The sequence below is a fragment of the Talpa europaea genome (genome assembly GCF_964194135.1).
Source record: "Talpa europaea genome assembly, chromosome: 3".
NCBI lineage: Eukaryota > Metazoa > Chordata > Mammalia > Eulipotyphla > Talpidae > Talpa > Talpa europaea.
In genome coordinates, this window is record NC_140069.1 from 97575543 (window position 1) to 97601387 (window position 25845).

Here is a 25845-nt window from a genome sequence, read left to right on the forward strand (position 1 = left end):
CTCAACCGCTGCGCCACCGGGGAGGCCCACAATATTTTTAAATGTTGAACTAAATGAAGGTTTTAGATTAGTAATCAAACTTTAAGTTATATTATGGTATTAAAAAGTGCAAGGTAACTTAATGTAGATTTCTGGTGTCTTTTAGCCTGATACAGAACAATTTTTAAAATGAGTGAATTTGTTTTTTATAGGGAAAGTTTGGCTGTTGGTGACTTTAATTTAGGGTCTAATGTCAGCCTGGCAAAAATAAAGCAGGACCAGAAATTGATTGAAGAAAATGAAAAGCTTAAAACAGAGAAGGAAGTTCTTCTTGAAAGTTATAAGGCATTAGAATTGAAAGTAGAACAGACTACCCAGGAGTTGCAGGTATGGTATGTTCCATGGCTAAGGTAAAAAAAAAATCCAGCTGGAAAATCTGAATACTCATCTGTTCTTAATTGTTTTAATTTTCTTTCACTTTCTTTTTCTCTCATTCTCTTTCTTTCTTTCTGTATGTTCAAGGTGAAATTTCTTCTCACATTCCATACTAACCATTTTTGGATTTCATATTTGAAGGATTAAAAATTTGTTTACATTTCCTTTTATGTTCTTTAAAAACCTTGTAACTATGGAAATTTTCCAAAATTCCAAAAACGAGGGAGAATTAAATAATTAATACCTACTACTCACCTCCCTAGCTTTATGATTATTAAATGCGTGGACAGTCTTTTTTTTTTATCTGTACCTCCTGAGTTATTTTAAAACAAATCCCATTCATAATATTTTATTGTTTATACACTAGTACATGTTTCTAATGGAAAAGAACTTTAAAATATATCTATAGTACCACTCATACTTAAAAATTAATGATTCCTTAATACCATTTAATATCCAGTGTTCAGATTTCTCATATTATTCCATGAATATCCTTTTGTTGTTGGCTTCTTCCAAAAATCCCAGTAGATTCATACATGAAAAGGTCCATAAATCTCTTAAAGTGCTTACTCTGCATTCTTGTGTTCCCTGACAGACTTCTTTATGTATTTTCTTTTTTGGTAGTTAGGGCTTGAGCTTTGCCCCTATTGTAATGAAAGTGTTTTTTCTCCAAAAATACTGTGTGTATCTCAAATGTGCAGTTTTTTCCTGAACCTGAGTGCTTTACTCCAACACTGATTTTTCAGTCCTCCTGACACCAACAGGATGTTTTCTAACTCACTTCATTTTTTACACTAAATAACCTGAGCTAGCTCAGACCCCACAGTAAAGGACTCAGTCACACAAGACTTCCTCACTCAGACACCAGCTACAGATACGGTTCCTTGGCTATCTACACTTCCCCATGACTGCCTATAAATTGCAGGTTCCTGTGACAGCACTCATGTGTTATTGGCCATCTTTGTCTTCTTTGGAGAACTGCCTGTTAAGCTACTATGCCCATTTTTTGATTGTGTCATTTGTTTTCTTTTTGTTGAGTTATATGAGTTATTTGTAGATCTTTAATATCAGTTCCTTGTTGGATGTGTGGTGTACAAATATTTTCTGCAGTTGAGTCAGGTGTCTCTAATTTAGTTACAGTCTGCTTTGCTATGCAGAAACCTTTTTTTTTTTTTTTTTTTTTTTTGAGGTGATCCCACTTCTGTATATTCTTTTGTTTCCTTGCTGTTGGGAGTAAGAGCAAAAAGAAATCTCTGAAGCTTATGTGTTTCTTCTATGTATTTTATTATTTCAAGTCTTACATCCAAGTCTTTTATCCATTTTGAATTGATTTTTGTATATGGTGTGAGATAGTGGTTTAGTTCAGTTCTTCTGTATGTAGCAGTCCAGTGTTCTTAACACCATTCATTGAAGAGGCTTTCCTTCTTCCACTATATATACTTCACTCCTTTGTCATAGATTAGTTGCCCATATAAATATGGTTTTATTTCTGGCTCCCAGTTCTATCCCATTGGTCTGCGTGTCTGTTTTTGCTCCAGTGCAATGCTGTTTTAATTATTATGGCTTTATATTATAGTCTGAAGTATTGTTTGCATATTCTTTGGCTAAATCCCTATGATTGGTATTGCTGAATTATATGGTATTTCTATTTTTAGTTTTTTAAGGAATCTCCATATGTTTATCCATAGAGGCTGTACTCATTTACATTCCCCCCAAAGTGTAGGAGATCCTTTTTCTCTATACCCTAATCAGCACTTGTTTCCAGTCTTTTTGATATAACCCATTCTCATGATGTGAGGTGATATCATTATGGTTTTGATTTGCATTTTCCCAGTAATTAGTGTAGTTGAGCATTTTTTCTTGTTTCTTGGCCATTTGTATGTCTTCTTTGGAGAAAGGTATATTCAGATTTTTTGTCTATTTTTGTTTACATTGTTTGTTTATGTTGCATGAGTTCTTTAAGTATTTTGAACATTTACCCATTGTTGTATATATGCAGATATCTTTAGGAGGTTGCCTTTCGTTTTTGTGGTAGTTTCTTTCATTGTACTTAAGTTTTTTGGTTTGATACACTCCAATTTGTGAATTTTTGTTTTTATTTTGCTTGCAGTTGGGATTCAGTGCTCAAAGATATCTCTTGTGGGTCATGTCCAGGATTGTTTTTTTCTTAGTAGTGTATGTCAGTCTTACATTCATGTCTTTAGTCCATTTTGAATTAATTTTTGTGTATGGTATTAAATAATGATGTGGTTTCATTTTTTTTTTGCATGTGCCTGCCCTTGTTTCCCAACACCATTTGTTGAAGAGGTGTTCCATTCTACTCTATATGATCTTGGCACCTTGTCATAATTTAGCTGACCATATTTGTGTGTGTTTATTTGTGGGCTCTCAATTCTATTCCATTGGACTGTGTGTCTCTTTTGATTAGTTCACTTTGTATTATAGTTGGAAGTTGGGGAGCCTAATACTTCCATATTTATTTTTCCTCAAGATTGCTTTGGCTGTTTGGTATCTTTTGTGGTTTGTACAGACTTAGAATTGTTTCTTCTATAGCCTTGGAAAATACAATCAGTATTTTGATAGTAATTGTGTTGAGTCTGTAAATTGATTTAGATAAGATAGCCACTTTTTTTTTTTTTGCCACCATCATCCCTTATACTTCTTTGGCTCTTTCCTTCTTTCACCCTCCTACTTACCTTCAGAAACCTCACTCTGTTTATTAGTGTCTGCTAGGAATTTTGTTTTGTTGATTTGTCTGCTGGGTATGTATCCAGTATTTTTCTTTTTCATTCTGACTTGTTTTTCTACACATAATTTCCTCAAACTCTTCATTTTGCTGTAAGTAGCAAAATTTCTTCTTTCCTCATGGCTGAACAAAATTCTGTTGTGTAGCTTTACCAAATCTTAATCTAATCCTCTATTAGTGCAGTTAGGTTCTTTCCCTGTCCTTGTTATTGTAATTATAATGCGTCAATAAACTTTATAGGTCTGGGATATTGGCCCCTTGTAACTTGTGTAATGTATGAATATTTTCTCCCATTCAGTAGGGTGTCTTTTTAATCTAATTATATTTTCTTTTGCTTTGTAAAAGTTTGTTAATTTGAGGTAATCCCACTTGTTTATTTTTGTGTTTATTTCCCTTGCTCTGGAGGTGAAGTTTCCAGTGACATCTTAATAATTGATGTTATGAAATATATTTCCAATATTTTCTTCTGTATATCTAAGTGTTCAGTCCATTTTACATTTAATTTTTGGGCATGAGATTGGAGAGTGATCTAACATCATTCTTATACATTGATCATCATGTATAAAATGGTGTTTTTTAATCACCATTTAAAAGAATACTCTCCTCCCAATGTATGGTTGTTGCTCCTTTATTATAAAGTAAGCATAGATATATACATGGATTTTTTTTCTGGGTTTTTGATTATGTGCCATTGATCCATGTGTCTTTTCATTCCAGTGCCATACTGTTTTAATTACTGTTGCTTATAGTATAAAGCCAGGTAACATGGTGCCTCCATTTCTACTTTTTTTTCAGGAGCTTTCACTATTTGGGCTTCTATGGTTCCATATAAAAATGTTTTTTGTTCTGTTTTCTTGAAAAATATCATTGGTATTTTAATGGATTTGCATTAAATTTATGTACCACTTTTGGTGGAATAGTCATTTTGTTTCGCCCCATCCATGTATCATGTTCTTTCCATCTACTTGTATGATGTTCTGTAACCTTTAGTAGAGTATTAGTTTTTATTTATTTATTATTTATTTATTTTTTACATCATTGTTCATTTTTTTAAATTTTATTTTTATATTCCCCATACAATTGCAACCCCTTATTTTGACCCCAATCCCTCCCCTCCCCGCACCCCACCACCCATAGAGTGTCTCTGGTTCATAGTTTTTGTTGATTTTGATTTTCACTTTCTTATAGTTATTCATTTTCCTGGTCCCTTATTTAAGTTTTCTAGATTCCTGCTATGAGTGAGACCATCCCGTATTTTTCTTTTTCTTTCTGGCTTATTTCGCTGAGCAGATCCCTTCCAGCGCCATCCATGTTGCTGCAAATTGCATGTGTTTATCTTTTTTGAATGCTGAGTAATATTCCATGGTGTATATGTACCACATCTTCTTGATCCAGTCATCTATTTTGGGGGCATTTGGGCTGTTTCCAAAGCTTAGCTATTGTAAATAGTGCTGCTATAAACATAGGCGTGCAGGTGCTCTTTGGAATTGATGTTTCTGTGTCCTTTGGGTAAATACCTAGGAGACGAATTGCTGGATCATATGGAAGCTCTATGTTTAGTAGGTCGAGAAATTTCCACACAGCTCTCCATAGTGGTTGGAGCAGTTTGCACTCCCACCAACAGTGCAGGAGAGTTCCTTTTTCTCCACAACCTCACCAACATTTGTTGTTGCTAGTTTTTTTACTATGTGCCATTCTCACTGGTGTAAGATGGTATCTCATGGTAGTTTTGATTTGCATTTCCCTGCTTACAAGTGATGTTGAACGTTTTTTCATATGCCTGTTGGCCATTTGCATTTCCTCTTCAGAGAAGTTTCTGTTTAGCTCTTCTGCCCATTTTTTGACTGGATTATTTTCTTTGTTTTTGTTGCGTCTCATCAGCTCTTTGTAGATTTTTGTGATCAGTCCTTTATCATTAGTATTGTGTGAAAAAATGTTTGCCCAGTCGGTGGGGTTTCTCTTTGTTTTTGTTATTGTCTCTTTTGCTGTGCAGAAGCTCTTTAATTAGATGTAGTCCCAGCTGTTTATCTTTGCCTTCACTGTCACTGCTTTGGGTGAAGCGTCTGTAAAGATGTCTTTGATGTGCATATCACCTAGTGTTTCGCCTATATTTCCTTCTATGTATTTTATGGTTTCACGTCTTATGTCTAGTTCTTTAATCCATTTTGAGTTGGTTTTGTGTATGGTGTGAGGTAGTGGTCAAGCTTCATTCTTTTGCATGTAGCGACCCAGTTTTCCCAGCAACATGTATTGAACAGACTTTCTTTGCTCCAATGCATATTCTTTGCTCCTTTGTCAAAGATTAGTTGGCCATAAATCTGTGGGTTTATTTCTGGATTTTCTATTTGATTCCATTGGTCTGTGTGTCTGTTTTTGTTCCAATACCATGCAGTTTTGATGATTATGGCTTTGTAGTATAGTTTGAAGTCTGGGAGTGTGATGCCTCCATTCCCTCCTTTTTTTTTTTTCAGGAGAGCTTTGGCTATTCAGGGTTTTTTGTGATTCCATATGAATTTCATCAATAATTGTTCTATTTCTTTGAAGAATGACACTGAAATTTTGATTGGAATAGCATTGAATCTGATCTGTATATTGCTTTTGGTAGGATGGCCATTTTAATAATGTTTATTCTTCTAATCCATGAGCAGGGGATGTCTTTCCATTTCTCTGTGTCTTCTTCTATTTCTTTTAACAGTGTTTTATAGTTTTCTTTGTATAGGTACTTTACCTCTTTTGTTAGATTTATTCCCAAGTATTTAATTTTTTTTGCTTCGATAGTAAAAGGGATTTTTTTCTTCTTCTTCTTCAGATTTATTGTTTGTGTATAGGAAGGCTACTGACTTTTTTGTATTGATTTTTGTATCCTGCCACTTTACTGAACTGATTGATGAGTTGAATTAGTTTTTCTGTGGAGTTTTTGGGGTTCTCTATGTATATTATCATATCATCTGCAAATGGTGATAGTTTGACTTCTTCTTCTCCTATTTGGATTCCTTGGATGTCTTCCTCTTGTCTTATTGCTCTGGCTAGGACTTCCAGTATTATATTGAAAAGCAGTGGTGAGAGTGGACATCCTTGTCTTGTCCCATATCTCAATGGGAATGCTTTCAGCTTTTCACCATTGAGAAAGATACTGGCTGTTGGCTTGTCATATATGGCCTTTATGATGTTGAAGTATGTTCCTTGTATCCCAAGAATTTCAAGGGCTTTTATCATGAATGGGTGTTGCACTTTGTCGAAAGCTTTCTCAGCATCTATTGATATTATCATATGGTTTTTATATTTCTTCTTGTTGATGTGTTGGATAACGTTGATTGATTTTCAGATGTTGAACCATCCATGTGTCCCTGGAATGAATCCTACTTGGTCGTGGTGAATTATCTTATGGATACATTGTTGGATTGTGATAGCTAAAATTTTATTGAGGATTTTTGTGTCAGTGTTCATTAGGGAGATTGGCCTGTAGTTTTCCTTTTTTGTGTTGTCCTTGTTCGGTTTTGGTATGAGTGTAATGTTGGCTTCATAGAATGTGTTTAGTATTATCCCTTCCTTCTCAGTTTTTTGGAAGAGTTTGTGAAGGGTAGGCACTAATTTGTTTCTGAACGTTTGGTAGAAATCATTTGTAAATCCATCAGGTCCTGGGCTTTTGTTTTTGGGAAGGTTTTTGATTACCATTTCAATTTTGCTGCTTGTAATGGTCGGTTTAGGTGTTCTATTTCTTCTTTATCTAGCTTTGGGTGATTGTAGAGTTGTAGGAATTTGTCCATCTCCTCTAGATTGTTGATCTTGTGTCCATATAACTGTTCATAGTATTTTCTGATCATTCTTTTGATTTCTGCTGTGCCTGTTGTGATTTCTCTTCTTTCATTTGTGATCCTGTTTATTTGTGCTTTCTCCCTTTTTTCCTTTGTGAGCCTGTCTAGGGGTTTGTCTATTTTATTTATTTTTTCGAAGAACCAGCTCTTGGTTTCATTGATCTTTTCGATTGTTTTTTTAGTTTTGATTTGATTTGTTTCTGCTTTGGTTTTTAGTATTTCTTTTCTTCTACTGGTTTTGGGTGTTTTGGGTTGTTCTTTTTCTAGTTCTTTAAGCTTCGAGATTAGGTTGTTTCTTTGAGTTCTTTCTTGTTTCTTGATGTGAGCCTCTATTGCTATATATTTTCCTCTTATTACTGCTTTTGCTGCATCCCATACATTTAGGAAATTGGTGTCCTCCTTGTCATTCAATTCAAAGATTTTTTAAATTTCTTCTTTGATCTCCTCATTAGTCCAGTGGTCTTCCAGTAGTGTGGTTTTCAATCTCCATGAGGTAGGAGAGTTCCTTGCCTTCTTTTTATGGTTTAGGCATCTAGTTTGATGCCTTCATGGTCAGAAAAGATGTTTGGTATGATTTCAATCTTGGTGTATCTGTTGATGTTTGTCTTATGTCCCAGTATGTGATTGATCCTGGAGAATGATCCATGTGTGCTTGAGAAAAATGTGTACTCCATTTTTTTGGGGGTTAGTGTTCTATAGATGTCTGTTAAGCCCAAGTGCTCTAGATCCTTATTTAGAGCTTTAGTGTCTTTACTTATTTTTTGTCTCATTGATCTGTCTATTGTTGATAGTGGTGTGTTGAAGTCTCCCACTACGTATGTGTTTTCTCTGATGTCTGTTTTCAGAGATGATAATAGTTGTCTGATATGTTTTGGTGTTCCTTCGTTAGTTGAATATATGTTAATGAGTGTTATTTCTTCCTGAAGTATTGTTCCCTTGATCATAATGTAGTGACTGTTGGGGTCTCTTTCTACCTTTTTGAGTTTGAAATCTGTTTTATCTGATATAAGTATAGCTGTTCCTGCTTTCTTTTTTGGTCCATTTCCTTGTAGGATTGTTTTGCATCCTTTAACTTTGAGTCTATTTTTATCTTTTGTAGCTAAATGTGTTTCCTGGAGATAGCAAAAGGTTGGGTTTTGTTTCTTAATCCAGCCTGCGACTCTGTCTTTTTATTGAAGAGTTTAGTCCATTTACATTTAGAGTTAATATTGTTATGTTAGCATCTGTATTTGCCATTGTGTTTATCTTTCCTTTGATTTTATTTATTTATTCTTTTAATAACTTTTGTGGTTTTTTTGGCCTTCTTTCGTTGTTATTTGTCCCTCTGAGGTTCTGGCGTTAGGATTCCTTGTAGTATTTTTTGGAGTGTGGGTTTAGTCGTAATGAAATTCCAGAGTTTCTGTTTGTCTGTGAAGGTACTTATTCTTTCTTTATAGAAGAAGGGGAGCTTTGCGGGATAGAGTATTCTTGGTTGGCATCTGTTTTCTTGGAGTCTGTTGACTATGTCCTTCCACTCTCTCCTTGCCCTTAGTGTTTCTTCAGAGAAGTCTGATGTCAGCCTGATTGGTTTTCCTTTGAATGTTATCTGTTTCTTCCCTCTTGTCAGCTTCATTATTTTTTCCTTGTCCTGGATTCTTGGGAGCTTTACTATTAAGTGTCTTGCTGTATTTTTCCTTTCGTCGTAGAAGTTTGGTGTTCTTCTTGCTTCTTGTATATCAATTTTCAGCTCCTTCTTCACGTTTGGGAAGTTCTCTTCAATTATCTCCTTGAATATTTTCTCTGTTCCTACATCTCTCTCCTCTCCTTCTGGTATTCCTATAACTCTTATATTTCCTTTCCTCATGGAGTCAGATAGTTCCCAAAGTCTTTCTTCAGTCTTTTTCCTTCGTACTCTCTTTCCTTTTCTGTTTCGGTTCTTTTTATTTCTGTGTCTTCAAGAGTACTTATTCGTTCTTCCATTTCATCTGTTCTGCTTTCATTGCTTTTCCCAGAGTTCTTTAGTGCCTCCTTTAATTCTTTGATCTCCTGCATTTCTTTTAATTCCCTCTTTAGGGACTCAATTTCATTCTTCTGATTGTTGATTATTTTTCCCTTATCATTGTTTTCCTTTATGACTTCTGTCAGTTTTTTAATCATGGCAATTTTAAATTCTCTTTCTGGAAGGCTCAGAAGTTCTTCCAAGTTACTGTCGTTGCAATCTGGGGGGTGGTTTCCTCTTTGTGGTGTGCTGTTTTCCTGAGGAGTTGCTAGGTTGCGTGTGGTTCTTCTACTCCCTACTGTCTGTTTTCTAATTTGCCATATGCATTGGGATACTGTGTTGCTGGAACTGGCCGGCATCATGGGTGAACTTCTCTGTTCCCCTCTGGCTCCTCCAGGAACCATCTGTCGGTTTCATGCAGTCTTAACTGAAGAAAGGTCCCTGTTCTAAAATGCCGATGCGGGGACACACTCCTCTGTGCGCCTGGTCTGCCCTGGATGTGTGTTCCCGCTCCCCCTCTGGGCTGGGACTGCAGACCAGAGGGGTCTGGCGTGGGCGAACTTCCCAGCTCACCTCTGGCTCCTGAGGGGCCTTCTGCTGGTTTCAGGCAGTCTTTACTGAAGAAATGTCCCTGTTCTAAAATGGTAATGCGTGACGCACTCCCTGTGCGCCCGGTCTGCCCTGGTGGTGGGTTCCCGCCCCCCTCTGGACTCGGAGTACATGCCAGAAGGGGCCTGGTGTGGGTGAACTTTCCAACTCACCTCTGGCTCCTCAGGAAGTCTTCTGCTGGTTTCAGGCAGTCTTTACTGAAGAAATGTCCCTGTTCTAAAATTGCGATGCGGGACGCACTCCCTGCGCTCCTGGTCTGCCCTGGTGGTGGGTTCCTGCTCCCCCTCTGGGCTTGGACTGCAGGCCAGAAGGGGCCTGGTGTGGATAAACTTTCCAGCTCACCTCTGGCTCCTCACGGAACCTTACACTGGTTTCAGGCAGTCTTTACTGAAGAAATGTCCCTGTTCTAAAATAGCGATGCGGGATGCACTCCCTGTGCGTCCAGTCTCAGGCACACTCTTCTGCGTGCCAGGTCTGCCCTGGCCGTGGGTGCCCGCTCCCCCTCTGGGCTCAGACTGCTGGTCAGAAGGGGCCTGGCGTGAGCTAACTTCCCAGCTCACCACTGGCTCCTCCGGGAGCCTTCTGCTGGTTTCAAGCAGTCTTTACTGAAGAAAGGTCCCTGTTCTATGGGGTGTAGGTGATTTTTTTTTTCTGGTCGCTAGGTGGTGCCAGAGATCTCTCCTAGTGTCCTTGAGGAGCTTTTTTTTTTAAATCCCGTGGGACAGGGAACAGTGTGGGAATGGTGGGGAAAACCTCAATGGCTTTGGGGTGCTGTGTCTGCCTTGTGCCCCACCATTGTGGGGAACCCATGCCCCTAATTTCATGCCCTGGGTCTCAGTTCCAAAGCCCTCAGGTCCGGGACGTGGGCTGTAGCCCAGTTCAGTGTCTGCAGAAATGGCTCCTTTTGCACCCCGCTCCCGTGTCTGGGCTCCTGGTTTCTGATTACTCAGTGAGGGACATTTACCTCAGTGAGGGCCCCTGCGTGTCTCCCTGGAAGCCTAAGTGGCAGGCATGGGGACCTGGGCAGCCGCTACCCGCCTTTGCTTTTCAAGCGCGCCGCTTTTCCGCACTAGCTTACCGGCTGGTCTGGGGCTGTTTGTAGGTCTCCGGGGGTCTTTGTTTTTCTCTAATGGCACCTGGAGCCATTCGCTCGCTTCTGCGGGGAATCCTGCAGGGTTCTCCACAGCTCCAGTTCACGGGGTGTGGTGGCTGAAATAGTTCCTTTCCACTCTCAGTCCCGCTTGATGCATAGTTTGTTCTTGTTGGTTGTTTTAGTTTTTTTGGTTTTTTTTCCTCCTTTCTGTTGGTCGGAGAGTGCCGACTTTGTGGGTTGGGGAGGGTACCAGGGTTCTGAGCTTTCCTCCCTTCTAGTCCTCTTTTATGGCAATTTTCTTCTTCGGGTAGCTTGCTGGAGTCGTCCATTTATCTTCCATGTTCCAGTTCTCACTGGGACCTGCCGCTTTTCCTCCCTATTAACTTTTTTTTTTTTAATGGGAGATCTTACTCGCAGTGTTTCCTCCCCGCCATGTTTATCCACCCCTCATTGTTCATTTTTAAGCAATAATTGCTTCCCCCCACTCCCTCAGGTGTAGTCCCCATAGAATTTCCTTCACCCGTGATCATCACCTCAGTGCCCTGTGCTCCTCCCTCCCTCTCTCTGATCCCTTAGAGTATTATAATTTTTATCATGAATTTTATTCCTTGGTTGGATTAATTCCTAGATATATGATTGTTTTTGATGTGATTGAATGAAATTTACTTAATTTTGTTTTGTTCTCATTATTTGTATATAAGTGTATCAAATTTTTATATGTTGATTTTGTTACCTGCCATTTTGTTACATTCATTTGTCTTCCGTTTCTCCTTCCACCTCCACCTCTGGATGCCTTAGTTCCATAGTTAGTTTTCAAGGGTTAATTTTATTTGGTTTTATCTTTGTTTGGTTTCTTTCTATTCCACATATAAGTCAGATCATCTAGTAATTGCCTTTCTCCGTCTGATGTACACTTATCATGATCTCCTCTATCTCTATCCATGTTGCTGCATATGACATGAATTTATCGTTTTTAATCAGAGTAGTAAAAATATTTTCCAAAACGGCTTGTTCCCTTTTCATGTTAAACATAGAACTTAAAGCAGTGATTTATTTTCTCATGTACTTTGAAATACTACGACATTGTAACCCTAAACAAATACTACCATACTGATCTTTTGTCATTGGAAATTTATATTTGCCAGTTTAAAAGTTAGATTTATTTAATTTTTGAAATAATTACAATGGTTACAGTAGATATAAACAGATTTATGAATAATTATTACTATGGTCATCCTACTCAACAAATGAGAACAGAAAGACATGAACATACCTGGCTGTCACCTGATATTAATAAAATTCAGTATACTCTGGATTTCTGTATTTTACCTGAAGTATTTGAAAGAATGTGGGAACTGGAGAGTGTGTTGTTTTAAATAGTAAGTAAAAGTTGTGTTTTTATGTCATAGCTGGTTTGTAGTATAATTGGAATAAAATTGTCTGGTCTTTATATTATTGCTTTATATTTTGGATGATCACAGTAGTAGTCTACTTGGGAGAATTAGGGAGTTTAATCTAGCTTGGTCAAGGAAAAGGTGTTTTCACCTTTTAAATACAGAATGACACAAGTTATCAGAAAAATTGTCATTGATAGTCATTTGCTTTTTATGGGGATTTTTCTCCTCAAAATAAAATGTCCATGTTTATTATGTTTAAACTAACTGGATGTCAGGTACAAGAGATGGCAAAGGTGAAGAGTGGAAGTTGATGTTCCTTTTTAGTTGAAGTAATACTGGCTTAAAACGTTATGTAGGTTTCAGATGTATAGCTTTATAAATCTGTATCTCTGTGTTTTGTGTCATGTTCACCACCAGTAGTCTAGTTTCTGTCCATCACCATTCAATTGACTGCTTTTCCCTGATTTACCCAGTCTCCAAGGGGATCTTTCATTTATCTTTTGAAAGTCTAAGTATTAAGACATACAATATTTGGTTTCCATATATTTCCTTACACGGATGAAATATAAACGGCTCAACTTTGTGGGGAGGCAGAGGACTGGAACCGATAATTTTTTTTCAGATTATAACTTATAGGGATATCAGTGTTTGTTATCCCATGGCCAAACTTTAAACCTTTAAAATTTTAATTATTCCAAAGAAATCATTTAAATAACTGGAAATTCATGGTCCCATTTGAGTCTCACTAGGGTATACTTTTCTGTGTTTCAGCAAGAGAAAGCAACTACCATGGATTTGACTAAACATTTAGAAAGTACTTTGAAGACTCGTGTGGGTACCAGGATGAAAAATCTAGCCGCTAAGGTTGAAATATTAAAAGAAATTAGGTAGGTACAAATATTTTATTGGAAGACAACTTAAATAACTCTTAATTGGTGATTTGTTTAAATTGAGGGCCCAACATTTTTTCTTTGAAACTTGATCTTTATTTATTTTTTAAAAGTTTATTTATACAAGCACTGGGTACAGTCAGAAGCGCTGGAGGGTGAGAGAATTCACCAGTGCCAGAGTGGGGAACAGAACAGGCAGACTGACGAAATACACTGCTGAGGGGAGCAGCGGGCACAGCAGAAGAGGTCTGTTGCGCCATGTGGGACCCTCGCCAGTGGCTGGGGATTGAACCGGCGCTGCAGAGGCTGCGGGCAGCTGCATGGCCCAGCACTTAATGCTGTGCCACCAGGGGAGGACCTTGATCTTTATTTTTATGACTTTAAATAGAGATACTAAAAAGTTACTTCTGAGGCATATTTTACAGTGCTTCCATCGCAGTGTCCTTGAGTCATTTGGGAGAGTGAAATTTAAAGAAAAAAAATTCAACATGACTTGTAAGTGGTAGTTTGGTGAAAAACTACTATGTCTAATTGTTTTGCCTGAGGTTATTTTCAGCCCTAAAGAGAAGCTAATGCTTTTAGTTACTTAAATTACATAATAGTGCTCTGTTTAAATAAAGGAAAAAGTGGTTTTCATGGAATTAGAGGGAAAGAAATTGGTTAGCAAGTCTTCAGCATTTCTCAAACTGTGTGAATTGTGTAGGTATTTTATCTTCATAGAAAATTGCTTATTGTTGCTCAGTGATAATTTGTCACCTTCTTTGGAATATAGTAAAAATAGTTTTCAAAACAGCTTACTCCCTTTTCATGGTACACATAGAACTTAAAGCGTGGTTTGTTTTCTTATGTCCTTTGAAATATTAAGATGTTGTTACCCTGAACGAATACTGCTGTACTGATCTTTTGTCATTGGAAATTTGTGTTCACCAGTATAAATACCACTTGGTATCTGGTTTATAAGGTTCTTAAGAGTTCGAATAATTTTGTCCTCTACATCGTTGTTTATATTTTGGAAGTATAGTATTCCCTCCTCCCCTTCAGGTGGTGTTACGATAGCACACCCACAAGCACACACACTAACATTCCACCACCACAATAGTCCATTGTGCTCTCCCCACTTTGTTTCACCTCTCCCCATCCATCTCCTCCTCTGGATGCCTTGCTTCCTTAGTTAGTTTTCATGAGTTAATTTTGCATTTGGTTTTATCTTTGGTTTCTTTATAGTCCACATATGAGTAACATCATCGGGTATTTGTCTTTCTCCTTCTGATGTACACTTAGCATGATCCCCTCTGTCTCCATCCATGTTGCAGCAAATGACATGATTTTATCTTTTTTGATCAGCGAGTAGTATTCCGTTGTGTATATATGCCACATCTTCCTGATCTACTCATCTGATTTGGAGCACTTAGGTTGTTTCCACAGTTTGACTATTGTAAATGGTGCTGCAGTTAACATGCGGGTAAAAGTTTCCCTTTGAATTAGTGTTTTTGTATTCTTTGGGTAGATATCAGGAGTGGAATTACTGGGTCACATAATGTTTTTGATATTTTGATAATCCTGCATACTGTTTTCCATAGGGACTGTACTGGGCCATCTCCATTCCACAGTGTCAGAGGTTTCTTCTTTCCTCACAGCCTCATCAGCACTTGTTTCTGGTCTTCTTGAGGAGTGAGCCATTTTCACAGGAGTTCAGTGGTTGAAATATAGTTTTAAATTAAAAGTTTGTGTCAAAGCTATTTATGATTTTTAAAGAAAGTTTTTATGAGTACCTCTTCATAGCCAGTGTTGTAAACTAGTAACTTTAGACCAGTAGTATTTAAGCGTAAACTTTTCTCACACCAGCTTTCAAATTTCTTAATTTTTTCCTCCTTCTTTTTAAATAGACGTGTTAATATCAATGTTCGTTTTGGAAATGACCTTTCAGATGCTATACAAGTGTTGGACGAAGGGTGTTTTACTACTCCAGTTTCTTTGAATGAATTAGAGATTCTTTGGGCAGAATACAGTCTGGCTCAGGAGAAGATTCAAACTTGTCAAGATGTGGTAGGTCAAGAAATTTTCTCTATTAATGTTTTTGTCATTTGAATTTGAGATATCTTTCAAGAAAGCAGAATAAGAATACTTTGCATAAAAAATTTTATAGTATCATTTTAAAATTTGACTCCTTTTATTGCCTTGTGAGAAAAGTAGGAAAAGAAATACTGATTATGGATAAAGTGTGAACAAAATATTTTTTCCCTTTTGCATGAGGATTTGACTTTTGATTAATTCTTCCTCTGTTCCTTAGTAATTTGATAAAATGGCATTTGAGCCATATTACTAGGTTTAGGTAAATAAAACCTTTGATTAGTAAATTTTGTCTGCACTTGTTATAAACTGCAAATACTTGTTGGAGACTCTTGCAACTGGCATATCCCTTCAGGAGCCCTGAAAGCAATACCAACAACAGACAGTGTTTCTTGGGGGACCTGAGACTTAGAAGCCTAAGTGGTTCCCAAACTCAATAGTATGCATTTGCCTTCTAATGTATCATGTTCCATGCTGCAGTGTTGGAGTGTGTCTTTTATTAAATGGTATCTAACCACCTGTTTGTTTAGAGGCAGTTATTTGGGGGCAGATGAAGATTATTGAAACATTCCATATAAATCCTTTATTAGCTTAGTCACAAGCATGTTTTCTTTAGTTTTTTATATTGAACTGTATAGGATTCATTTTTTGTATAATGCTATTTAGCGCAACAGTCATAGCTTTCAGTAATACCTATGATTCTATATTTGTGTTTGAAACTGCCCACCTTAAGTATTGGTGGTTTCTACCTCTGGGGATTGTACTCTCAAAGTCTTATTCCCTATTCAGAGCTAGGTTGGCTCATTGATAACCTGACTAACTCTGAATGAGAAAGTCAATAGGGTATTTGTACCTTTAGAAATGTCTGGAATGTTGAATTTGGAGAAGAGATTACATTCAGGTTATTTTACCTGACTTGTCACTTAGATGAAAAAAGTGACAGTGAATTAAATTTTTGCACTTCTCTGAAACATAGGCAGAGTTACAAGTACTTTATAAATGTTTTCATACACTGACTTTTAAAATGAACATTTTTACTCCCATTTTATAAATGAGGAAACTGAGTCCCTCAGTGTCAAAGGAAATTGCTCAGGTTACATAGTACTAAATGTTACTGTAGTATTTGAGGTCAGGTATGTCAGAGTTCTTTCCATTTAAGCCACACTGCTACGTTATAGTACTTCATATTTTCATATAATAAAGAGATGGCTTTTAGTTTTTTTTGCGGGGGGGGGGTTGCTTTTGTGGTTTGAAATTAGGAAAGTGATTTCATATGTGTATTTTGCACAGTTCCACAGCTTCATTGTCAGGTAGTTTTTGGTGAAAGAGATTCTTGACTTCTGTTTTTATAGTTATGAAATGGTCTGGTTGCGCTCACACAAGAAAGAATATCCTAAAACTAGAACTTTTAAGTGTATGTGCCAGACACTGTTATAGATAGTGGAGATGGCACGATCCTCCCTCTCGTCTTTCTTGGTTTTGTGATAGATATGTGGAATGTAGATAGTTTCCATAGAGGCAGGTAAAAACTAACAGAGATGATGCATAAGGTCTTGGAAATCTCTCACATATTTCTTTCCAGACATAGACTCTGGGGAGAGCTTGGTGTTTTATCCTTGTGTTTTACTGAATCTTGAAGGATAATTAGATGAAGGAATTGAGGATGGGATAGGAATAGGAGGGATGCAGTGTATAGTTAATAATAGGAACTTGTGTAATTTTCTAAAAACAAACCAAAATTTCATAGTTGCAGGAAAAATGGGAAAAATTAAGCAGAATAGGATTGTTGAAAATCTTTTGTTTAGTTAAGGGAAGTGATTTATCAGTTTGATGATCTGAGGAGATGAGTGTTTTTGCTAAATTCTATTATAATTTGCAGAATGTAATGTTAAATTACTAATTTTAAGGGATTAGTTATGTTTTTTTCCCCTTGTGTATTAATTATGGTTATTTTTTTTACCTTCCTCTAGGATGAAGGGACTATTTTGATTACCAATAGAAATGAACTACAACAGAAGCTGTACATGGCAGTAGAAGTTTTTATTCTGGAAGTAGATGAGTTACCTCTTAATAAACGCTTGAAAACATTGCAGGTTAGAAGTTTTGTGGATACTAGGTGTACATTAAAATAGTTTCATTGTTTGAGAAATGAAATCAGCATTTCCCTTGAGACTTTATGTAGTATTGATGACTAATAGTTTTCCTTCTCTTCTTTGATGAATTTTAATTTCTTTTTAATGGAATTCAAATTTCATGTTTGTGTTTTTTTATATATGTGTATCTATCCTATAAAGGATAGATAAAATGGTCAGACATGTGAAGCTTACTGAAGCAACATTCACTGGGAAATCTCAAGGAAACAGAGCCAGTAGCAGGCGTATACTGCCTGTTGTCCATCACTTTCTAGCAGAAAATCAAGTAGAATCACATGTCAGTTAAGGAGAGGGATCCATGTCCTTGAGGTTAGATATGACTTTTAAGATTCATTACCATATGGAACCTTGCCTTCAGCCCTGCTTTGCCATCTAGCCTCAGTAATGACTTTTATTTGGAGTGAAAGAGAATGACAGTGTCATTCCATCTATAATAGTATTTCTCTATTTAGATTTTTAAAATGTCCTTTAATGTTTACAAATTTCTCTAAAAGACTTCATGAGTTTCCAGCATTCATAATTTTGGTTGCTTTTATGAATATTATCTTTCCATTTCCTAGTTTTTTTGGATGATATAGAGGAATTCTGTTGATTTTTTTTTTTTATACTTCATGTTTTTATTTTATTTTTTTATAAATTTTATTGTTATATTCCCCATACAATTGCAGCCCCCCATTCTGACCCCAATCCCTCCCCTCCCGCCCCCGCCCCCCTAAAAGTGTCTCTGGTTCATAGTTTTTTGTTGATTTTGATTTTCACTTTCTTATAGTTATTCATTTTCCTGGTCCCTTATTTAAGTTTTCTAGATTCCTGCTATGAGTGAGACCATCCGGTATTTTTCTTTTTCTTTTTGGCTTATTTCGCTGAGCATGATCCCTTCCAGCGCCATCCATGTTGCTGCAAATTGCATGTGTTTATCTTTTTTGAATGCTGAGTAATATTCCGTGGTATATATGTACCACATCTTCTTGATCCAGTCATCTATTTTTGGGCATTTAGGCTGTTTCCAAAGCTTAGCTATTGTAAATAGTGCTGCTATAAACATAGGGGTGCAGGTGTTCTTTGGAATTGATGTTTCTGTGTCCTTTGGGTAAATACCTAGGAGTGGAATTGATGGATCATATGGAAGCTCTATGTTTAGTAGGTCCAGAAATCTCCACACAGCTCTCCATAGTGGTTGGACCAGTTTGCACTCCCACCAACAGTGTAGAAGAGTTCCTTTTTCTCCACATCCTCACCAACACTTGTTGTTGCTAGTTTTTTTAATATGTGCCATTCTCACTGATGTAAGATGGTATCTCATGGTAGTTTTGATTTGCATTTCCCTGCTTACAAGTGATGTTGAACATTTTTTCATATGCCTGTTGGCCATTTGCATTTCCTCTTCAGAGAAGTTTCTGTTTAGCTCTTCTGCCCATTTTTTTGACTGGATTATTTTCTTTGATTTTGTTGCATCTCATCAGCTCTTTGTAGATTTTTGTGATCAGTCCTTTATCATTAGTGGTATGTGCAAAAATGTTTTCCCAGTCAGTGGGGTTTCTCTTTGTTTTGGTTATTGTCTCTTTTGCTATGCAGAAGCTCTTTAATTTGACGTAGTCCCAGCCGTTTATCTTTGCCTTCACTGTCACTGCTTTGGGTGATGTGTCTGTAAAGATGTCTTTGATGTACATATCATGTAGCGTTTCGCCTGTATTTCCTTCTATGTATTTTATGGTTACAGGTCTTATGTCTCGGTTTTTATCCATTTTGAGTTGGTTTTTGTGCATGGTGTTAGGTAGTAGTCAAGCTTCATTCGTTTGCATGTAGCGACCCAGTTTTCCCAGCACCATGTATTGAACAAACTTTCTTTGCTCCAAAGCATATTCTTTGCTCCTTTGTCAAAAATTAGTTGACCATAAATCTGTGGGTTTATTTCTGGATTTTCTGTTAGATTCCATTGATCTGTGTGTGTCTGTTCTTGTTTCAATACCATGCAGTTTTGATGATTGTGGCTTTGTAGTATAGTTTGAAGTCTGGGAGTGTGATGCCTCCATTCCCTTCTCTTTTTTTCCCAGGAGATCTTTGGCTATTCAGGGTTTTTGGTGATTCATAAGAATTTCATCAATAATTGTTCTATTTCTTTGAAGAATGACATTGAAATTTTGATTGGAATAGCATTGAATCTGTATATTGCTTTTGGTAGGATGGCCATTTTAATAATGTTTATTCTTCTAATCCATGAGCAGGGGATGTCTTTCCATTTCTTTGCGTCTTCTTCTATTTCTTTAACAGTGTTTTATAGTTTTCTTTGTATAGGTCCTCTACCTCTTTGGTTAGATTTATTCCCAAGTATTTGATTTTTTTTTGTTTCGATAATAAAAGGGATAGTTTTTTTTGATTTCTTCAGATTTATTGTTTGTGTATAGGAAGGCTACTGACTTTTGTGTATTGATTTTGTATCCTGTCACTTTACTGAACTGATTGATGAGTTGAATTAGTTTTTCTGTGGAGTTTTTGGGGTTCTCTATGTATATTATCATATCATCTGCAAATAGTGATAGATTGACTTCTTTTCCTATTTGTATTCCTTGTATGTCTTTCTCTTGTCTTATTGCCCTGGCTAGCACTTCCAGTATTATATTGAAAAGCAGTGATGAGAGTGGACATCCTTGTCTTGTTCCAGATCTTAATGAATTGCTTTCAGCTTTTCAACATTGAGAATGATACTGGCTGTTGGCTTGTCATATGTGGCCTTTATGATGTTGAGGTATGTTCCTTGTATCCCAAGAATTTCAAGGGCTTTTATCATGAATGGGTGTTGCACTTTGTCGAAAGCTTTCTCAGTATCATATAGTTTTTATATTTCTTTTTGTTGATGAGTTGGATAACGTTGATTGATTTTCGGATGTTAACCCATCCTTGTGTCCCTGGAATGAATCCAACTTGGTCGCGGTGAATCATCTTATGGATACATTGTTGGATTCTGATAGCTAAAATTTTATTAAGGGTTTTTGCCTCAGTGTTCATTAGGGAGATTGGCCTGTAGTTTTCTTTTTTTGTGTTGTCCTTGTTCAGTTTTGGTATGAGTGTAATGTTGGCTTCATAGAACGTGTTTGGTATTATCCCTTCCTTCTCAGTTTTTTGGAAGAGTTTGTGAAGGATAGGCACTAATTCGTTTCTGAACGTTTGGTAGAATTCATTTGTAAATCCATCAGGTCCTGGGCTTTTGTTTTTGGGGAGGTTTTTGATTACCATTTCAATTTCGCTGCTTGTAATTGGTTGGTTTAGGTGTTCTATTTCTTCTTTATCTAGCTTTGGGTGATTGTAGAGTTGTAGGAATTTGTCCATCTCCTCTAGATTGTTGAACTGTGTCCATATAACTGTTCATAGTATTTTCTGATTATTCTTTTGATTTCTGCTGTGCCTGTTGTGATTTCTCTTCTTTCATTTGTGATCCTGTGTATTTGTGCTTTCTCCCTTTTTTCCTTTGTGAGCCTGGCTAGGGGTTTGTCTATTTTATTTATTTTTTCAAAGAACCAGCTCTTGGTTTCATTGATCTTTTGGATTGTTTTTTTAGTTTTGATTTGATTTGTTTCTGCTTTGGTATTTATTATTTCTTTTCTTCTGCTGGTTTTGGGGTTTTTTTGTTGTTCTTTAAGCTTCAAGATTTGGTTGTTTCTTTGAGTTCTTTCTTGTTTCTTGATGTGAGCCTCTATTGCTATATATTTTTCTCTTATTACTGCTTTTGCTGCATCCCATACATTTAGGAAATTGGTGTCCTCCTTGTCATTCAGTTCAAAGATTTTTTAAATTTCTTCTTTGATCTCCTCATTAGTCCGGTGGTCTTCCAGTAGTGTGGGTTTCAATCTCCATGAGGTAGGAGAGTTCCTTGCCTTCTTTTTTATGGTTTAGGCATCTAGTTTGATGCCTTCATGGTCAGAAAAGATGTTTTGTATGATTTCAATCTTGGTGTATCTGTTGATGTTTGTCTTGTGGCCCAGTATGTGATTGATCCTGGAGAATGATCCGTGTGTGCTTGAGAAAAATGTGTACTTAGTTTTTTTTGGGGGTTAGTGTTCTATAGATGTCTGTTAAGCCCAAGTGCTCTAGATCCTTATTTAGAGCTTTAGTGTCTTTACTTATTTTTTGTCTCATTGATCTATCCATTGTTGATAGTGGTGTGTTGAAGTCTCCTACTACGTATGTGTTTTCTCTGATGTCTGTTTTCAGAGATGATAATAGTTGTCTGATATGTTTTGGTGTTCCTTCGTTAGGTGAATATATGTTAATGAGTGTTATTTCTTCCTGAAGTATTGTTCCCTTGATCATAATGTAGTGACCATTGGGGTCTCTTTCTACCTTTTTGAGTTTGAAATGTTTTATCTGATATAAGTATAGCTGTTCCTGCTTTCTTTTTTGGTCCATTTGCTTGTAGGATTGTTTTGCATCCTTTAACTTTGAGTCTATTTTTATCTTTTGTAGCTAAATGTGTTTCCTGGAGACAGCAAAAGGTTGGGTTTTTTTTCTTAATCCAGCCTGCGACTCTGTCTTTTTATTGAAGAGTTTAGTCCATTTACATTTAGAGTTAATTTTGATATGTTAGCGTATGTATTTGCTATTGTGTTTGTCTTTCCTTTGATTTTATTTATTTATTCTTTTAATAACTTTTGTGTTTGTTTTTTTTTTTTTTTGGCCTTCTTTCGTTGTTTTTTGTCCCTCTGAGGTTCTGGCTTTAGGATTCCTTGTAGTATTTTTTCGAGTGTGGGTTTAGTCGTAATGAAATTCCAGAGTTTCTTTTGTCTGGAAGGTCCTTATTCTTTCTTCATAGAGGAATGAAAGCTTTGCAGGATAGAGTATTCTTGGTTGGCATCTGTTGTCTTGAAGTCTGTTGACTATGTCCCTCCACTGTCTCCTTGTCTGTCGTGTTTCTTTGAGAAGTCTGATATCAGCCTGATTGGTTTTCCTTTGAATGTTATCTGTATCTTCCCTCTTGTCAGCTTCATTATTTTTTCCTTGTCCTGGATTCTTGGGAGCTTTACTATTAAGTGTCTTGCTGTATTTTTCCTTTCGTCGTGGAAGTTTGGTGTTCTTCTTGCTTCTTGTATATCAATTTTCAGCTCCTTCATGTTTAGGAAGTTCTCTTCATTTATCTCCTTGAATATTTTCTCTGTTCCTACATCTCTCTCCTCTCCTTCTGGTATTTCTATAACTCTTATATTTCCTTTCCTCATAGAGTCAGATAGTTCCCAATATCTTTCTTCAGTCTTTTTCCTTCGTACTTCTCTTTCCTTTTCTGTTTTGGTTCTTTTTATTTCTGTGTCTTAGAGAGTACTTATTCGTTCTTCCATCTCCTCTATTCTGTTATCACTGCTTTTCCCAATATTCTTTAGCTCTTCTATTAATCCTTTGATCTCCTGCATTTCCTTCATTTCCCTCTTTAGGTACTCAATCATTCTTCTGAACATTCTTTTCCTTCATGACTTCCATCAGTTTTTTCATCACGGCAATTTTAAATTCTTTTTCTGGAAGGCTCACAAGTTCTTCCAAGTCACCGTAGTTGCAAGCTGGTGGATTGTTTTTTTTTTTTTTTTTTTTGGTGGTGTGTCTTTTTTCTGAGGCATTGCTACTTTGCTTGTAGTTTTTCTTTTCCCTGCTGCCTTTCTTCTACTTTGCCTTATGCGTTGGGACACTGTGCCACTGGTACTGGCTGGCATCTCTTTGGTGTTTTTCGGCAATCCAAATGAGTCAAAACTGTTATGCCAGAAGTCTAGTGAGGCAGTGGTACTGAGTATATATAGTGGTCACTGTCACAGAATCTCTCCTCCTTCTGTGTTTAATTATACAGGTGCGTCTTGAAGTCCCACAGACTTCCTTGGAAGTGGGGCAGCTGGATTGCACTCTGGGTTCCAAATCTCTGGATCCTCCTCTGGGCTCCAACTTCCTGCCAAGTGGGACTGGGCTTGTGGGGGCCTTCAGCTCACCTCTGACATCACAGGGAACCTTCTCCCTCTGGCTCCACGGGGAGCCTTCTGCCAGATTCAAGCAGTCTTTATTGAAGAAAGGTCCCTGTTCTAAAATAGCACTTTGGAGACAGGCACACTCTTCCACGCCCGGTCTGCCCCAGCCGTGGGTGCCCGCTCCCCTCTGGGCTCAGACTGCTGGCCAGAAGGGGCCTGGCGTGGGCAAACTTCCTGGCTCACCTCTGGCTCCTCCAGGAACCTTCTGCTGGTTTCAAGCAGTCTTTATTGAAGAAAGGTCCCTATTCTAAAATGGCGATTCGGAGACAGGCACACTGTCCCTCATGTTGGATCTGCCCCAGCCATGGGTGCCCGCTCCCCCTCTGGGCTCAGACTGCTGGTCAGAAGAGGCCTTGCTTGGGTGAACTTCCCAGCTCACCTCTGACTCCCCCGGGAGCCTTCCGTTGGTTTCAAGCAGTCTTTACTGAAGAAAGTTCCCTATTCTGTGGGGTGTTGGTGATTTTTTTTCTGGTTGCTAGGTGGTGCCAGAGATCTCTCCTAGTGTCCTTGGGGAGCTGTTTTTTTTTTTACCCCGTGGGACAGGGGAACAGAGTGGGAGTGGTGTGGAAAGCCTCAATGGATTTGGGGTGCTGTGTTTGCCTTGTGCCCCACTGTCATGGGCATCCCACGCCGTGAATTTCATGCCCCGGGTCTAGTTCCAAAGCCCTCAGGTCCAGGACGTGGGCTGTAGCCCAGTTCAGTGTCTGCAGAAATGGCGCCTTTTGCACCCTGCTCCCATGTCCGGGCGCCTGGTTTCTGATTACTCAGTGAGGGACATTCACCTCAGTGAGGGCCCCCGCGCGTCTCCCCGCAAGCCTAGGTCACAGGCACAGGGACCTGGGCAGCCGCAATCCGGGTATCCTTTTCAAGAGCGCTGCTTTTCAGCACAAGCTTACCTGCTGGTCTGGGGCTGTTTGAGGTCTCCGGGAGTCCCCACCTCTTACTTTAAATGTCTCTCTTGGACATCACACTAACTCATCATTTTTAAAAAGAACCCCACCTCTAAAGCTACCTTTTGATGGGTGACTTAACTGATTTATTTACAATTACTATTTTATTAGAACTTATTCCTCTGATTATTTTGGGTTTATCATGGTTGCATTTTTCTCCTGTTCTACCTTCTGTCCCTAATATTAAAGAACATTCTTACTTGTCTTCTTCTTTCTCTCTCTCTGTTTCCCTCCCAGAAACCGGTTAATCAAATAGGCACAGTTGTTCAGGATTTTGAGATTGTTAATGATATATTGTATACTGATAAATCAGATAATAAATGTTAGATTTATTTTCTAGTTATCACTCATGAGTTCTTGGACATCTTTTGGTTTTCTCTGTGTTTTGTAGTATTTTTCATAAGTACTTTCAAGGCAGTCATGTTGTGGACTTTGTGAGATAATAAATATCTCAGTAAATCTTACTTAAACAACTTAAACATTTAAACAATTGTTTACATTTAAGCACTTAAAGTAGTTGTTTAGTTGGCTATACAATATTAGGTTCAAAGACCTTTTTTCCTTTACACCTTTGACAGCGATGATCCATTGTCTTCTTATTTCTACAGTTGTTGCTATTAGTCTGATTTTTGTTCTTCTGTGATCTTTTCTCGCCCCTGGAATTTCCAACATATTTTTCTTGACTTTGTTCTGAAATTTTAAAAACATTTAAGCTTAGATCTATGTGAGTCATTCAGTTATATGTTTAAGTAGGAAATAGTAGGTAATTATTTCTTAAGAGACTGTCTCCACTTCCCTACCAACCCCATTTACTTTTTCTCTCATTCTGTGACTTCTGTTACAGGAACATTTAAACTCATATCTTCATATTTTAATTGCTCATAATTTTTCTATCTTTTCTATCTCTTTGTGTCTCTTTGGAGGGATTCTTGACTTAACCATCTAGCTCACTGATTGTTTTTTAGCTATATTTCTTCCACCGTTTAGCCAATCCTTTATTTCAAAGATTATTTTTTTATTACCTACCTAATAAGTTGGTTATAAGTAAATTTTTTATTTATAACTGGTTTTGCTTTATGTTCACAATATTCTTTCTTTCTTGGGTATGTTTGTTGGGTATATTTTGATCTTAGTTTATCTGTACCATTGCTTTTGCCTCCTTTTTATAAGTTTTCTACGTTTGTTATATCTCTTTCAGAGTGCTTGTATTCGTCACATATTTTATCTTCTATCCTTCCCTCAGGATCTCATATATTGCCTTGGCAAACTGTAAGTGATGTTAGATTTGAACTGTTATATAGGTATGGTAGCTTTGTCTCCCACTTCAGAGTTTTCAGTTATGTTTAGGAATAGGGGTGTTTCTCAGAGTAGGGGTTGCAAACTAATTCCAGTATACCCTCTTTTCATCTCTACTGCATGAGACCTTAGTCTTCATGGTACTTCCTAGTCCTACTTCAGCCATGACTCTTTCAAGGGACTCAGACCCTTAGTTGTAAATACAGAGGAAAAGGAAGAGAATGCTCTTTTGTACTTACCATTTTTGCCTCATTTGGATCCTGTACTATACTTGTATAAACACCTTGTCTCTTACTTATGCTGCTGCTTTCCTGCCCAGTGTGAAGGAGAGAGGAGGGCATGTGAAGAAAGCTCTCTTTTCCCATAGGTTTTTCCCTGATGTTGTAAATGCCTCCTCCCACTTCATGTCCTTCACTACTAAGCACCAACCATCCTCTG

At 37.4% G+C, this 25845-nt stretch overlaps 1 protein-coding gene across 1 annotated transcript in view; it reads left to right on the forward strand.

Moving 5' to 3' along the window:
* Positions 1–25845, forward strand: part of STK31 (serine/threonine kinase 31) — a gene marked incomplete at both ends in the record, with an annotated part of 72664 nt that overhangs the window by 15308 nt on the left and 31511 nt on the right. The window contains 4 exons of the mRNA XM_084230594.1: positions 192–366; positions 12824–12939; positions 14829–14988; positions 16983–17105. Of these exons, the coding sequence (XP_084086720.1) occupies positions 192–366; positions 12824–12939; positions 14829–14988; positions 16983–17105 (574 nt within the window). The remainder of the gene's footprint in view (positions 1–191; positions 367–12823; positions 12940–14828; positions 14989–16982; positions 17106–25845) is intronic.